The sequence below is a fragment of the Cucurbita maxima genome, unplaced genomic scaffold (assembly GCF_002738345.1).
Source record: "Cucurbita maxima cultivar Rimu unplaced genomic scaffold, Cmax_1.0 Cma_Scf00007, whole genome shotgun sequence".
Taxonomy (NCBI): Eukaryota; Viridiplantae; Streptophyta; class Magnoliopsida; order Cucurbitales; family Cucurbitaceae; genus Cucurbita; species Cucurbita maxima.
Genome location: NW_019272023.1, coordinates 2,493,239 through 2,510,710, shown reverse-complemented (window position 1 = coordinate 2,510,710; position 17,472 = coordinate 2,493,239). Strand labels below are relative to the sequence as shown.

The 17,472-nt window shown below is 35.2% G+C and overlaps 1 protein-coding gene across 2 annotated transcripts in view; it reads right to left on the bottom strand.

The window, feature by feature from the left end:
* The window catches only part of LOC111482225 (ferredoxin-dependent glutamate synthase, chloroplastic-like), a 21,788-nt gene extending 4,358 nt beyond the window's left edge, over positions 1–17,430 (bottom strand). Inside the window, exons 1-21 of one of the 2 annotated variants that reach the window (XM_023127913.1) lie at positions 17,134–17,430; positions 14,341–14,653; positions 13,161–13,603; positions 12,901–13,032; positions 11,275–11,373; positions 10,834–10,904; positions 10,078–10,174; positions 9,614–9,706; positions 8,392–8,537; positions 6,551–6,710; positions 5,484–5,594; positions 5,152–5,367; positions 4,511–4,668; positions 2,665–2,794; positions 2,433–2,491; positions 2,222–2,327; positions 1,837–1,933; positions 1,430–1,545; positions 1,115–1,312; positions 873–983; positions 148–387 (exon numbers count right to left, since the gene is read on the bottom strand). In XM_023127913.1, the coding sequence (XP_022983681.1) occupies positions 148–387; positions 873–983; positions 1,115–1,312; positions 1,430–1,545; positions 1,837–1,933; positions 2,222–2,327; positions 2,433–2,491; positions 2,665–2,794; positions 4,511–4,668; positions 5,152–5,367; positions 5,484–5,594; positions 6,551–6,710; positions 8,392–8,537; positions 9,614–9,706; positions 10,078–10,174; positions 10,834–10,904; positions 11,275–11,373; positions 12,901–13,032; positions 13,161–13,603; positions 14,341–14,653; positions 17,134–17,430 (3,393 nt within the window). Of the gene's footprint in view, positions 1–147; positions 388–872; positions 984–1,114; positions 1,313–1,429; positions 1,546–1,836; positions 1,934–2,221; positions 2,328–2,432; positions 2,492–2,664; positions 2,795–4,510; positions 4,669–5,151; positions 5,368–5,483; positions 5,595–6,550; positions 6,711–8,391; positions 8,538–9,613; positions 9,707–10,077; positions 10,175–10,833; positions 10,905–11,274; positions 11,374–12,900; positions 13,033–13,160; positions 13,604–14,340; positions 14,654–17,133 lie in introns of those variants that run through there. The other variant, XM_023127914.1, reaches the window with a different exon arrangement.
* Positions 17,431–17,472: the final 42 nt, after the last annotated feature.

Sequence of the window (17,472 nt, the reverse complement as noted above, 5' to 3'; positions counted from 1 at the left end):
TTTTTTTTTTTTTTTTTTTTTTTTTTTTTTTTTTTTTTTTTTTTTTTTTTTGTTGGTGAAATGGACGATGGTTTTCATCAGAATTCCAGGCGCATCTCATCACTAATTAAATATAAATGACTAATTGAGCAAGCCGCAAAGAACTACCTGATGAAGGTCAAAGATCAACTGTGCAAGATCCTCTATAGAATAAATGTCATGATGTGGAGGTGGAGATATAAGTGGAACACCAGGTTTTGAATTTCTCAACCTTGCAATGTAAGCACTAACTTTCTTTCCAGGTAATTGGCCACCTTCTCCAGGCTTTGCACCTTGTGCAATTTTGATTTCTAATTGATCAGCATTGGCCAAAAATGTTGGAGTGACACCAAAACGTCCAGAAGCAACCTGAAGAAGATAAATAAACCACATTTTAGAAAGAAAGTGCAGCTAAATTTCCTTACTGACAATCCAACAATTTTCAACTGTACATTGACTATGTACCTCAACATAGGATAAAAGTGTACATTCATGTTCTTTACTAGAGAGCTACAAGATTAGGCCATGGTGTAGAACAAATGGATGATTTTATTCAATTTCAGATTAACCCTCAAAATACAGAGCAGCCAAGTATTTATAGGCTAAAACCAAGGCCCAAAGACATACAGAACCGGTGTAAATAACCAACCCCCAACTACCGGTATTAACTAAAACAAAACTGCTACACCTGACAATAAAACATACAAAGTAAAGTATAAATAATAATATCCTCCAGCTCAACACAATAGATACAGCATTAAATGAATAGTATTAATTAAGGTCAGAAAAATATTACACAATCAAGGTTTTGATACAAATTATAGAATGAAAAGGGAGGAGTTTAGAGGTGTTACCTGCTTAATGGCACTAGTAGCGGTATCGCCATTCTGAAGACCTTTAAGATGTGGCAGTGTGGGGGAATACCCATCGACAACATCTGCTAGAGGTCTCCACCGAATGGGATCCTGAATAATAACAATATTGGGCATGTCATCATGTCTGGAAGTACTTTTCCTATAGTTTTAATGCAACTAAAAGAGTAGATAATAATACAGCAACTTTTATGAAACACTGCTGTAAAAGCATAATGAACTACCTCACCACCTTCTCCCGAATTGGATTTACCACCAATTCTGTTCATTGCAATTGCAATCGCTTCATGAGTTTCCCTCGAAATAGCTCCAAGTGACATTCCACCAGTGCAAAAGCGTTTAACGATAGATGCAGCTGGTTCAACCTTTCCAACAGGAATTGGAGCACGATCGCTTTTGAACTCCAGAAGATCACGAAGAACCTATATGATTCAAGGAGAAGAAATTAGAAATCCAGTTAACTTCAACATAGAACTTCTTTAATCTCAGAAACTTCCGTTAAAATCTTGAAAGAACTAAAATATGGCTTCAGCACTTACATTCACAGGCCGATTGGCCAAATGCTGCTGATATACTGCATAAGCACTTTCATTTTTCTGGCGCACTGCTTTATGGAGCAATTTTGACATCTCAGGGTTGTTTCCATGATACTCTCCTTTATCACACAAAAGAGGATTTTTAAGAACATTTCTTTTCCCCCACACAACCAAAAAGAGCTATAACCATGTGCCAACACACATGAGAAAAGAAAAGGAATAATCGTTGAACTCGGAATTGACTATTAAGCATAACGATGAAAAGCACTCCAACAACTATTTAAGTTATCTATCAACTAGGTATCATTATTATAAGAAGAAAGTACAAGGCACTAATAACGCGAAATTGATCTGCACCCAATATACAAATGTCGATTACAGTTCTGTCAAGTTTGCCCTTTAACACATACCTCCTGGTCTGAATTGTATAAATCCAAAATTTTCTAGTCTCTTAGCTGTATCCTCAGAAAATGCCTTCACCCAGAAAGACAAAGTCTCCCTGGCCAACTGCAGCAAGGCATTGAAAAATCTTTTAGTAGAATGAGAGAGACACAGAAAACTTGAAACTCTAAATTAAGAGTTCAATAATGCCAGTCATACTGACTCAAGCTATAAGTGTTCCAACAACCAACAGACACTCACTGCTACTGCGTATAAAATATAAATATATAAATATATAAATATGAGCAAAAAAATTGAAGTTCTGGATCAGCATTTCAAGGGCTACCCGACCCTGACGAATTTCTTGCAGATACATAAAAAAATTATGGGTTAACCTCAGACAGTACTACTTACCTCATCAAACGTCAATCCACCAATTTTTGATATGCTCCCACGAAATGCAAAATCTACAACCTCATTTCCTAATCCATAGATCTCAAATATTTGTGCCCCGCAATAGCTAACAGAAAACAAGAAAAGTTGTCAAAAACTTAATAGGGTTACCGGGAAAAAGAAGGAAACAACTTGGAAACAGACGGAAAATGGGAAAGGACAACTAGCATACCTTGATAGTAAAGAAATGCCCATTTTGGAAAGAATTTTGAGAAGACCAGACTTCACTGCCTGAGTGATATAGCAATTGAGTTGGATATGCATCCAAAGCACAACACAACACCGTTCAGTTCCAAAGACAGCATTTCAACAAAGAGTCATAAAATCTAAAGTAACTCAAGGATTCGATTAAAACATAATAGTTCAACCCATTTAAGTATGTCTTGAAATACAAAGGCCCAAACCTTGCAAAAGTTCTTTTGAGCCTGTTCAATTGTTACAGTAGGCATCTTTCCATTCCGCATCATATTAACAGTCTTGTTACTAAGGCGCCAATGCCGACAGGTTTCCAGAGCCAGGTATGGGCATATGGCACTGAAAAGATGATTTTAGGTTGTAATATGCTGCATATTTACTCATGAACCAAATTATGCCAAAACTATTAAAGAAATAATTCTATTCAAATTAATTATTTACAAGATAAGAAATATAGGTTTTCAAAAATATTTATATTTTAATTAATATGAGTAAGCATAAACGAAGAGAACGAAACTAATCAAGATTTCTCGCCAAGATATAAGCCAACAATGTTCACCTGGTCCAGATAATCATATGACCTTCAAACTAGTCCAAATAATCTCCTTAACTATGTCCACGTACAAATCTCCTTCCAGATACCTTTTGTAATATCAAATATAAAATACACTAGTAATAGCTAATTAAAAGGCTTAGTTTTCTCCCAAAATTAATCCCACCATTTGTTCATCTAACCTCAACATGTTGTATTAATGACTAGAACGCTTTGACTAGTACGCCTCTAGCATCCTATAATACATGTCCTAATAGCATCGTTAATATTTTAATCAATATCTAGCATCCAGCCCCAGATATCTAATACATGAACCATATTGATCACTATGTTAAGGAAAATCACACCTCGGTTTATATTAGTTGCAACACCTCAATGCAAGAATGAAATATAAGAAGTTTCTCCGTGCCCACGCTAATGATGGAACCAAACATTTTAAATATATTAAAAGTTCTAAAAAGGAGATGGCTATATAAAATTACCAAGCTCGGCTAATTGCAAAACTTTGCTTAGGACTACAACTATTGGCATGTATAAAATGCCTTAATTTTGTTAACTATTTGGAACCTATGTTTGAAGCCTTTGTATAGCTTCTTGCCGTGTCGTACAGCTTTCAAGTGAGTTTTTTTTTTTTTTTTTGTTCATTTTGCTAACTACAGACCTCTCTCACAGCTATTGCTCGTTGTCTTTGTTACCTGTCCTCTGCTCTCGCAAGCGGAAGAAAACTTTAACATCATCATATTGAAGATGACAGTGGACAAACCACCAAACACCAATTTGGAAGTTTATTTACGTATCAAATTGCCAGAAACACATTACAAAATTAAATGTAGCAATACACGCATAAAATCCTGCAATTGTTTACCCTCAAGCCTATCATAATGTAAAAAAGGAAGCCAGACAGATAAAGAAAATTTAACATCCAGTATCCCATCAAAATCCAATTAACGAATCCTTTACAATTACAACTTGATATATGGTCTAGGAATGTCAAAATCCACTTGACCATGGGCCTGTCCACTAAATTTTCAACTTCATCTTCTCTTTCTTCTCGTTTCGTCTTTTCCCCTTTTATACCTCTTCTTCCACAACTTTTCTTCTTCTCTTTTGGTTCCTTCATTCTACAGTTTTACCTCTCTACACTTCTTGTCTCAACAACTTTTCTTCTCTCTCATGTGTTCTCTCTATTCCTAGCATTCAACATCTTACTTCTAACTTTTTCTATCTCCTCTCTGATATTTTCTATTTTTGAATTGACCATGGGCTTATCCAGAATTAAATACAATCCCCCTTTTCATCATACTTGAGTACTCACCAATGATCTGATTAGTAATTAAAACCAAAGACAGTTCGTTCTCGTTTGACTGATGCACATTATTTTTCAAAACCATTTAGTCTGCCTCCTACACCTAATTCAATCCTAAATGCAATAGATTTCCATCACCTTAAAAGGAAACATAATATATTAAGGGATCTAAAACACTCCAGTGAATGAAAATTACCTTGCACCATATCCAATTAAACAAGCAAACTGATGAGTACTGAAGCACTGAGCAGTATCTGCTACTATAGTAGCTGACATTCGCAAGCCATTTTGAATAAGATGCTGATGAACAGCCCCAACAGCAAGAAGAATTGGAATAGCTGGGCGAGTTGCTTCCTAGAAGATGGGTACAGCATCAAATAAGGAAAAGGCCTTCAACGATGATGACGACGACGAATAATAATAATAAATAAGGCAGAAAAAGAAAGGACCTAGTACAGAAATATTTTAGCACTAAATGAGCATGACAAACAAATATATTAAGCATGTCAAAAAAGAATTAAGCACAACATTAGCAATGCATATTAAATTTTTTGTTCCTTGCACAAGTATATCAAGTACACAGAAGCCAGAATCACAGAAAAATTGAAAAGATTAGCTTACTTCAATAGCTCGTGTGCATCATAGTTTTTTGTAATTCACCTTCGGTGTTTGGAAGGTCCCACCCTTTTTTATATTTCAATTTATCAATAAAATTTCAGGTTCTTCTCACAAATTATATATTAGGTTCAAGTGCGTTATTTTTATTTCTATTTCTTATGTCGGAAATTATATCAACAAAGTCTTTCAGATACAAATAAAAACCAGAATGGATCTTACAAGCTCTTCAGAACGATCAGATAGAACAAGCAGTTGAGAACCATTACGAACAGCCTCATCAGCAGCATCACAAAGTCTGCTTAAAATTTTTCCCAGAGAACCATCAACCCCCTTACGTATGTCAAAAAATGTCGGCAATACTTGGGCCTTCAAGTGTGGATCCTTTAGCAAGGATTCAAGCTCTCCTTCATTTAAAACAGGACTAGACAAAGTTACCTGGTCGATATTCAGTCGGCAATCAGAAAACACAAGCAAAGATTCAATTGTAAGAACTCTCCAATACCTATAAAATATAAAATTACTAGAAAAAATGAAAAAGAAGGCTTGGCAACCTGTGAAGCATTCTCGGGTCCTATATCCAATATATTTCTTCGCTTTCCAATATTGACTTCAAGAGACATGACTAGTCCTTCTCTGAGAGGATCAATTGCTGGATTTGTCACCTAAAAGTACAACATAGTGAATTTATTGCATAGAGAAGTACTAATAATAAGTAAAACCATAAGCACAAAAAATTTGGAGAAACAGGCAGGGGCATAAAATGTTTATATATATATATTCAAGAGCTTGAAATAAAATGAAGTCGGGCAACATAGAGAAAACAGAAATCAGAGCAGATGAACAGTTTAATTTGCTTTTGTTATAAGTTGAAAGGAGAAGAAAATGATGGTGCCAGTTGACATTGACTGCAAATTTTATCATGTCAATGGTAGATGAAACTACTAGAGAAGCCATTTTCAGATTTCCTCTCAACAACGTTGTTCTACAACAAGTAACACTATATTATGATAAATGTCAATGTAAACATACACAACACAAGCATGCGCAAACAAACTCATCAAGAGCATGCCTTTTGTTTTTGGATTTCAGAATAAAGCCATGTCTAGGAACCACATCAAGTACAAGTAAATAATTAAGGTTTCAAATTTTTGTTCATGTCTGTTAAGAAGTAAAAAGATATAAAAGAACAATTTAGTTACAAAACTTAATTGCATAAAGTTAAATTTAATAAAAAGAAGAAAAAAAAAAGGAGTGAAGAACAAGCAAGTAAACAGAAATGTGAACATCACATACAATTAAATTGGGTCTTATTTTTTAAAAAAGATGAAATGAAGCTGTGCTCATGTATGTTATGTTAGCATCCACGCTGTCTTCACTCAATTTTTTTAAATAGATAGCATTGACCAACCAGTAAGCATGACAATAATATCAATTATAATTTTTCATGGTTCCATAATTTTGTGGTTGGCCAAGCCATCAGCTGCAAGCTGCCGTATGATAATGTTTGGACATGATAAGTAAGAATAACAAGAAAACATGCACTAAGGTATAGCCCACAACAGATTGAAGGACATTAACAAGTATTTCAATAATCGGGAAAAGGAAACTTCCAGTGAACCTGTGCAAACCGTTGCTTAAAATAATCATAGAGCATGTGTGGCTTCTGAGACAATATTGCCAGAGGAATATCATCTCCCATGCAGAACGTAGGTTCCTTTCCTTGAGCAGCCATACTCTCTATAATCATTTGGACATCCTCACTGGAGTAGCCAAATGCCCTGATGCAACAATTTGAATTAATTAGAACAAATAAAAAATAGCCGAAGTATATCAACATGTGAAGGAAAAAGTCTTGAAATAATTGGAACCTGACTTTTTTTTTTTTTTTTTTTTTTTTAAATAACAAGAAACAAAACTTTTCATCAAGGAAATGAAAAGAGACTGATGTTCAAGGATATAAACTCCAAGAGTGAAAAAGCAATAAAAACGGTGCAATCATGTGGAACCTGACTATAGTATAATAAGAGAATAAATTATACCTTTATGCAACAAATCACAAGTATATCAAGTTCTTACCAAAGCTAAAGATTGAAACCAGTCTAACTTCTATAAGAACCCCCAACTCCACCCAAACCATACAAAAAAAGGTGACAAAGTTATAAAGGACTCTAAGAACTCTGAACTTCTTGATGAACTCTGAAACTCTAAACCATACAAAGATGTGCATGAAAAAGAGCAACAAGAACTACAAAAAGTAAGAAAAGATACGACATTAATTGTAGATTTAGTTTCCTCCAAACCTCCCTCTATGTAGAGTTTTTATTCCAATTGTGTAACAGACAGACGCAAGTAATAAGTTGATACCTAAAAGAACTAGAACCTCAATAAACTCTTACAATGAAAAAGCAACCTTAACATCTTTAGAAACAAAACTATTTCTGCACACTCAAAATCACACAACTGAAACTTAAAAGGAAAAAGGGATATTAGAAAATATCCAGAATCAGTGAATCACTTTCCTAAAAGTACTCCATTTCACTAAACTGAAGTATTCAATGGCTCGATAACCAAAAAAAACTTATATTGTGAACCTATTGTCCCATAGGCCCAATGAACCGTGTACTCTCCATACATTCTTCTGTTCCTTTAGAAAGAACCTTGTTTGACATTAGGGAAGTTGGGGATTATTTGTGTTGACTTTTAGTAGGCAACCAAAGAAAGATTGTTCAAATGAAATTGCTTCTTTTTTTAAAAAAAATACTTTTGAAGGAAATTTATTGATAAATCCCAAGCTACGGTAAGACTGTCGTTAGTATTCAGGCCCCCAAGCTAAGGTAAGGGACCAAAAAAAAAATTGTTCAAAAGAAACTGCAATTTTTTTTTAACTTTTAAAGGAAACTGAGTGATAGAACGTCAATAGAAAGGAAGGTTTTGTAAAACAAAGAAACAGAAATTCAAATCATTTGAAAATCCTATTTATAGTTCAATCTTTATATTCTTTACCCCATTTTGTACCCAATATGAATCATTTTGTACTTAGTTATTCATTCCACTACTCAACAACTAATGTTAGTGAGTTCGTAAGACTCCTAGATATGGGCCTACAAGATAGCCCAACCAGAGGAGACAAATCAAACCCTAAACAAATCCTATCTAACAAATCTAATCAATGACAAGCTACCAATAACACAGAGAAGAAGGATTGCCCCAAGAGAAAGGCCAAGATCTAAATGTGGTCAATTGCCCAAACTATGCCCTGTAGAGAGGCATGCTTAACAACCCGTACGTTTCCACACTAATAGCCAAAGTTGAACTTTTGGAGAATTATTAAAAAACCACATAGTTCATCTAGATTCCAGTACCAGGTTCTGAATAAAATTTTTCTTTACAGATTTTATGAACAGGACATGCTGTACAATCTGTCTGACTACATAAAAGAGACATTGAAAAGAAACTTACTGCTGGCTTCTCAGCAACTTATCAGTATCCAATAGTGTTGATGCAAGGAAATTCTCAGGCTTCAATGAGCGCATATTTTCCTTAATCCACTTTCCATATGGATATGACAAAGCAACACGTTTTTTAACTTCTGTATTCTCAAAGACCTGCAAATTGATATCAGTTCAATAAAGCATTACTTCGGAAGTTTGAGGTGAAAGAAACAACAGAATTTTAAATGAAGAATATCTTTGTGAGAAGATAGATATGATTTGATAAAATGTATCGTTGGTTCTTCATGTAGTCTTTCAAAGGAGTTCAAAAATTATTCTTCATTGGCTATTTATTTGGGGTGGAATTCCTTAGAGTGCAACTTAGACTCGCAATTTGTTTGAGAAATGAAACTGAAAACTTAGCTAGACCTTATATGATTGCCATGTATGAGTTGCTTTTTAAGATTGGGGAAAAATTCTGAGTGAGAGGAGAAGTTCGAAGATTAGGGAAAAGAAAGTCATAGGAGGGAAAAAAAAAAAAAAGAAGAAGAAAGGTTTAGGTTGAGGAGAAAGACACACTGTATCGGATTCCTGGGTTCGAGTTTTAGGGGTTGGCAGATCCGGGAGGCAGATTAAGTTTGTATTGAAGGGGGAAAGGAGGGAAGGTAGAGGAGGAGAAAGATTGGTGTTCAGTCAGTGGTGAAGAAGCCTGAGTTTATATTTTTAAAATTAAAATATAACAAGCTTAATTCTCAGGCTTCAATGAGCGCATATTATGGGTTAATGCAGTTAAGTCCAAAATCTCATACATTTGGATTGGAAGGAACCAGAGAATTTTTTATGACAAGTCCAGCATTTGGTTGGAGCATTTTGACTTCGCAATATTCAAAGCCTCCAAATAGCACTCTCTTTCTAATTTGTTCGCTCTTTATTCTCCTAGCTATATTTGTATGAATTGGAATTGGGAGGCTTTCTTTACGTATTTTTTGTCATTTTCCTTCTCCTCTCACTTCCTATGGCAGCTTATTCCTTTGAACATTTTTAAGAAGCTTTTTTCTTATTAAAAAATAATAATAATCGTAATTTAAGAAAGCAACAGATTAAACATGAAAATTACTCTCCAAAGATAACTAGGTCTAGCAGTTCTTATCATGCACCACTGAACAAATAATGGCCACAACTCACAAACAAGACCACGTAACTAGACTCTGAATGCAAAAGTTTAAACCAGCAAAAATTTCAAAATAAACCTGTCCAGTCTGCAAATCAGCAGTAATCATCATTCCTGGACCAAGACGGCCTTTCATTGTAACTTTAGACTCATCCATTGGTAAGACGCCAACCTGATAAAGAAGATGGCAGTTAATACAAAGTTGGAATATCAATAGTGCCTCAAAAAATTCGGAAGAACATGTTCCTCTCACTGTTTCATAAGGAAAATGCATCATAGAAGGTTAAAAGTGTTTGGATTCCACAATTTGGATGTACATGCACAAAGGAACAAACTAAATATGAATAAATAAATGAAATAACAAGAACTTCAGTTGAGATCCTATCAAAATATTGAAGCAACTACCAAACAAACTAATTATTTTGGTGTCATCAAGGCCAAGTAACAATAAGGTACTTACATTCATACTGAAATTGGTTTTAACTTTTCAAACCTGACATCTAAAGTTGTGCAACGAAAACAAAGAGAAGATGGAGAACACACCTCAGATGCAACATAAACAAAATTATCTGATGTGCGCCAATACCGAGCTGGGCGCAATCCATTACGGTCAAGACATGCACCAACTGTTTTTCCATCACTGCACAATATCAATTGCATTAGTCACGATCAGACATCAGCATGAACCTAAAGTTTTTTCAGAAAAGCTAGAAAGTCTTTCCATTGATATGTATAAAGTTAACATTTAAAGATGAGAAATCTCACTATCACAAAAAGGCACTCTAATTTGCAATCAAAACGGGAAAACTATAATTACAAAAGAAATCTGTGAGATATGAGCGCCACCAAAAAGCCAAGTTGGCTTCACTTTTGACCTTCAAGCTGCAAAGAGTTCTTAGTTAGACCCTTGCCTCCATAATCAATTGCAGATCTTTTAGTAACTCCTCTGGTCACGTTTGTATATTCCATTCTCTTAATAAAATAGGTTTTCTTCCTTATCCAAAAATGTAAATAAATAAATGAAAGAAAAGGAAGAGTAACAAAATAGAAAACAAATAAGGGTGAGAACTAAGTTTAAAAGATGATTTTGTTAAACGTTTTAGTTGATAAAGGCCAACATGAAGACTATCTGCTTTAGAAGCGATGAAAGGGATGCAACAATTTAAACTCAAAGCTTGTATTCTACATCTATGCTGAAAAATAAAAAACTTAAGACTACAAGGTGAGACTTAATTTATTAACTCACTTCTTCATATCATAACTACCAAAAACTTACTAGAAACCTTTTTTAGATATTACCTGAACAACAATAAAGCAGGTCCGTCCCAAGCCTCCATTTGACCTTTGTAATAGTCATAAAAGTCAACAACCTAAGAGAACGTTCAAAAGGCAGCAGAAAATTATCATCAATGTAATTTTAATCTGATTACAAAACTAATTAAGATTGGTGAAAAATATGGTTGAGTGGTAAGTTAAAATTATACAAAAAGGCAACGGGAAAAAAACCAGACCCATTCTTACAAAAGCAGACAGGAATATAAGGGAAGAATGCAGTCCATGAAATCGAAATCCATCCCTAAGAAAAGAACCGAAGTAGCCTAACCCCATGGAATTTAACATGTTAAACTTAATTTTATGGATAGTGAGTCCTGTGAATTCAATTTGATGCAAAAGAAGGTGTGAACACGGCACATTGTGGATATTTGATCATCAACGTATTTAGGTCAAAAGGAATGGTACCTCAGGATATTTGATCATCAACGTAGGATGGTTCTTGTAAGCCTCAGGAACAAGGATCATGAGAGCCTCCTCAGGAGCACGGCCACTTCTTATTAACAACTAAACAAGGAGGAGGAGGATGTAGAATCAGTCTAAGCAGAAATTCAGCAAATACATAAACTAGCATAGGACATCTTATCTTTCAGGCTACAAGAGAAACACAGAATTGCCAATAATAATAGAAATACAATGCACATTATAAGAAAACCCATAAAGAACCAAATAAAATACTAAAATCTAAAAAACTGACCTTTGATCGGTAGTTTTGTGAACAAGAGACAACCTTTAATCAATATTACACAAAATAATTTAAGTCTACCCAATAACTTGGGTTACTAATTGCCTAATTCTAGATGCTTCTTTGATGGCAAATGAGTTGATTGATGATTGGCGTAGCTCTCATAAGCAAGGTATGGCTATCAAGTTGGGTCTTAAAAAGGCTTTTGATAAGGTTGATGGGGTTTTGCAGATGTGGTTCTAAGAGTGAAAGGATTCGGGACCTTATGGCACAAATGATCCTTGCATGTACCTCTAGTGTTAATTACCTGATAATTATTAATGGGAGGCTTAGAGGTGAGATCATCCCAATAAGGAGCATTAAGCAAGGTGATCCACTTTCTCCATTCCAATTTATTGTTGTTTTGGATTGCCTTAGTTATTTTCCCATGGTACTTCCTTGGACAAAACCTTGACACATCCTATTGGTGCCTCTTCTTCTTGCCTAAATCACTAACCATTTGTCAATGATACGTTACTGTTTATTATGGAACCTTTTGCTTTGGATAATCTTTTTAATCTTACCAAAGTCTTTGAGTTAGCCTCCAGATTGAATATCAATTTTGGGAACAGTGAACTACTGGGCATTAATAATTCTGCGGAGGATATAGAGACAGCAGTTAGAAATGTTCGTTGCAAAATAAACTGTAGGAGGCCTAGGTGTTGGTAATCTTTTAGCTAAATGGATTTAGCATTGCTCCATGAGGAGAATGCTCTCGACGACAACTAATCATGGCTAAATATTATTCATCAAGTGCTGATTGTATGGGGTCGTCTCCTATTTTGAGGGGGTTTTCAAAATCACCTTCAAGGTATTGCTCCATTATTGCTCTCATTCGTACTCTTATTTAAAAAGGGTTGCTCCAATTAGCAATCCAACACAATCCGCTTGTGATATAGGTCTTCAAAGGAATCTCAATGAAACTGAAATTTTGGAATGGGCTCATCTATTTAACCTTTTATCTTTGGTCACCTTGAGGAATTCACATGATTCTTGGGTTTGATCTCTTGATTCTTCGAAATTGTTCATCGTTCCATGGTTAGATTCTTCAATATTTGTGGCCTCTTAGATTATTTTGTACAATTTTGTTGCTGCTAATTTTGGAGCATCCTTCATTTCTTATTATACAGACCTTTGGGCATGACACTCCGGCACGAATTTCGAATCACTGAAGCATCTATTTAACAATACACATGCAAACTTACAAGTAATACGTTCAAAATATGCAAATAACCAAATTAAATATAAGATAATTAATATTGCTCATCTCCATGGATATGCATTTTCACCAATAATGTATATAGACTTACTTCGGCCGCACTATCAAGATTTGCTGAATCCGATGCCCTTGAGTTGCCATATGGACGAATTTCATTTTCACGACCCCGCCATACAGATGACTTTAAGGAGGCTTCTCGAGATTGCATCCAATTTAAGTTCCCCTGATTAACAGTAAATAGTTAGCTTCAAGGAATTTACTGAACTTATACCACAAACACATTAACAGCATAAGATTAAAGACAATTAGTAGAACCCCAAAAAATAAAACAAACAAACAAACAACAATTACCTGGATTGTGTTGATCTCTCCATTATGACCCAATAATCGCATTGGTTGGGCAAGAGGCCATCGAGGACTAGTATTTGTACTATATCTTCGATGATAAATTGCAAAAGGGGATTTGTAGAGATCATTCTGAAGGTCATCATAAAATAATCCAAGAACCTCCGAGCGAAGCATTCCCTTGTAAACTATAGTTTGATTCGACAAAGAACAGAAATATAGCTCACTTCCCCAAATCTTAGAGTTTGCTTCTCTTTCAATCAATTTCCTACAAATGTAAAGTTCTCGTTCAATGTCGTCCACATTCTCTTCTTTAACTACTCGGACGAATACCTGCTCAATGTTAGGCATGGTCTTCTTTGCATTTATACCAACCACAGAAGCATTCACAGGCACGGGCCTCCAACCAAGCACCTCAAGACCTTCTTGTCTAAAGATACTTGCAATAACTACAAAACAAGGATTAATAGTGTCACCAAATTATACGTGCATTAAAAATGATGTCCACATATAGCAAAGTTGGATAAATAAATTATCAGTATGATATACTAATTGGAAAAGCAGGCCTAGGCCCCCAGAAACACAAGAGGTGAGCTCCTCACTTCAAAGAAGCGAGGCCCCCTCACTAAAGACTGAAGAAGCACGCCTCTTATTTCTTCTTTTAATTTTCCAACTTTTTTTATGAAGATGGGAAAGAAATTCATTGATGTATTATTTTTTTGGATAAAAAATTCATTGATGTATGAAATTACAAAAAGATGGGAAAGAAATCTCAAACCAAAGGACAAAAGACTTTTCTAATTGGTATTAAGAGATACAAAAGTGTAAGATTTAAAACATAGTAACAATTTACACCAAGATATAGCTATGTAGGTAATATTATCCAAAAGGTGATAAATATATATATATATATATATATATATATATATATATATTGTTTTTTGAGCTAAAGTGATAAATTTACAAAACACTTACAAATGTAGAGTTCAAACAAAATAATAGCACTGAATTCAACAGTTAAAACAAAAGTTGACTGATTGTAACTTTTCGCATCTCAACGAAATTCTTTGTTAATTGTCAAAAAGAAAATAAGTAAATCAAGACATTTGAGTTAAAATAGTAACAGCGATAAAAGAAAGAAACAATTAATCTGGTTCAACTAGATCAATTGTAATTGAACAATCACCTTCTTTTGCCTCTTTATATTGACCATCATCATTGGGAAGAAAAACCATGCCAATGCCAGCATGCAACTTATCAAATGAAGGAATCCCCTGCTCGTTGGCCCAATTATCAAAAAGATCCCATGGGATGGAAGTCATTAATCCTGAACCATCACCAGAATCATTATCAGCTCCACATCCACCACGGTGTTCCATACAGCCTAGTGCAGTAAGAGCATCCTGTATAATCTTATGGGATGCTTTGTTTTCCAAGTTGGCAACAAATCCAACTCCACACGCTCCTCTTTCTGATATTATGTCATTCAAATTTGCAACCTGATCAGCACCAAATTATATCATGTATACAGGTATAACTAAATGCTCTGATTACAGACATAACTAAATGCTTTGATTAAAGGCATAACATAAAATGATTTTCAAAAGTGTGACATTCTGAGAAAGCTTAAACAAATTCATAAAGAAATTAGTATTAACTTGAACAAAGAATACAGAAATTAAAGTGAAGGATTAAACATCTTCCCAAGTCCCAAATACCTACATGATTTCGCACCTTTTTCTATCTTTTTAATAGAAACAATTACAGTGACTTAAAAATTAAACAAATAAAAAGGGGAGGAAGGAGAATTTTATTGATTTAAAATATGTCCAACTATCTTTCTCTAAAGAATCCTGATTTCTTAAATTATTTTAAAATCTTATTGTTCACGTTCAAATACTTTTCATATATGACAAATTTATTCACACTTCTCTAGTTTGTGCTTCAAAAGTATAGTCCTGGCCTTTCTTTCGTTACATTTTTTGGGCCTCAAAGAATTATTGCACTTGTAAGAAACATGACCTACTACTGAGACCCAATACAAGCAAGCCTCTCACATGCCTCAAATCCCAAAGCAAAGACAAAAACTTTGAACTACTTTACTCTCGGATTGCAAGTCCAAGGACATAATAATAGATGATCAAGAAGTTCATGTGCTTTGCTTAGAAAAAACTCATTGCCAGTTTTAGGGACACTTTTTTCGCACACCTTCCATTAGAACTGAAAAGGGTCTACCTCCACAAACACTTAATGGCATTGAAAGTCAATCCCCGAAGGAACAATTCTTCCTTGTAATCACAACATATCCTAAAACTTCTTTTTTATGTAAGAAATATGGAGAATATATGTAATGCCTTTGACCCAAGATTTAGAGCAAAATTTGGAATCACGATTAAACACATGATGGCCTCAGCATTCTCTGCATCCCCTACAACATAGACCAATTATTTACTTATCCTCTCAATGTCAATTATTTACTTATCCTCTCAATGTGCTTTGTACTCACTCATTGTTTCCTAGGAAAATTCTCAAAAGATCACCCAACATAGGATTACTCAAAGCTAAGCACGTTTGATTATGGAGTTCTTATGATTGAGTCATTGAAAAGGAAAGTGCACCTTGTGAGTATAGGAAGAAACTTTCAATTCTTTTAAGCACTTCTTAACCTCCGTACCTCAGAATCACTATCATTCGTGTACCTCTCTTTTACCCAAGTGTCACAATATATTATCCAACAAAGGAAGAACAACCTGAGGGCTAGGGGAAGAGGGCTCCTCCTAAGAATGTCTTCCAGTTGAGTGTCCTAAAACTTTTCCAACGAACTGGATTGAAATCAGACATTGGTGTAGAACTTTTCTTTAAAGAAGTAAGATGAATATCATTTTTATCAGCGATAGAATTAATGACCATATGAACCATCATGGGTTGAGATGACCATATGAACCATCATGGGTTGAGGCCTAGTGACATTGGGAGATGTGAAAAGGGTAAAGAGACTTTTGAGAAAATGGGTTCAAACGCCTTGGTGGCTACCTACCTAAGATTTAAAAATCTTAAAAGTTTCTTGACATCCAAGTATCACAGGGTCAGGCGGTTGTTCCATGAAATTATTTGATAGAATTGATGGTCATGTGATTCTCAAATTCTACAACAAGAATTTATCACATCCTGTACGATTATTTCGGAATATAATTGTCAAAAACTACCAAAATGTTGCCCTGGCCTATGAATTTTCAACCTTCCGGATTGTACACTTATAATCTATTGTCTTTTTCCCAAAAGGACCTCTTCATCTAAGCACCAATCTTGGCAAGTATGGATACCAAAATAGGCTTTCTAGTCACTAATACAAAGAAATTGTTGTGGAACAAAAACTTGCACATAAGTTAATGCTACTCCAAAAATTCTTGACAGGCAATGGTCCGCCATAGCAACATTAAGAAATAATTTTTGACATCAATGCCAATCCTCAAACAAATATCTCTTCAATAGAATAATCAACTTTCTCTTCCTTTCCACGGAGGAAAAGAGACACTCACGCTCACACACATCAATTATCATACAATGTAGAAGCAGAATAAACTAATAGCCGCTACCTTACAGTACATCCCGACAGTCCAAAAAACCACCCCTCACATACACACTGCAAAAATGCATTGATCATCTTCCCCATTGAATCATCTCAACTCCGATACGTAAAATTAAATACGATCCACAAATGACTATTATTACGAACTCATTAACTACGTAAGAGACTCATAATAAGACCCAGTTAAGCGTTCTCCGCGACGTTTCCCAATATTTAGTGAAAGAAATCAAAGTTACACTCCACAGACTTCAACCGCCTCAGACAAAACAAAAGGTAACAGTAAGGATAAACAAAATGACAAAACCATCATCCTGCATCCATCTATACTTGAAGCGATTCACTAAAAAACGAAAATCCAGATGAGAAACCACGCAAACATGAAATACAAACCTGAGGTACGGGTTCGGAAGGAGCATCGGAGTTGTCCAGAGCAGAACCAGGAAGTGGAAGATCGAGAACAGCCTTGATCGAGGAAGAAAACTTCCTAGAACTGAATTGACGAATGTTCCGATTAGACAGGGATGAGAATGAATATGAGAGGAATGATTTCCTTCTTGTCCTGTTTGACCGGCCATAGAAAGCGACGAAATCGAGAAGGGAGAGACCGTGATTGGGGGAAAGAAGAGGGGAGTGAGGAGAAGAAGGACGGAGGTGGGATATGGAGGAGGAAGCAGAGAGAAGCGCCATGGGAGGAGGAGGAGGAGAAACGGGATAAGAGGAGGAGAACCA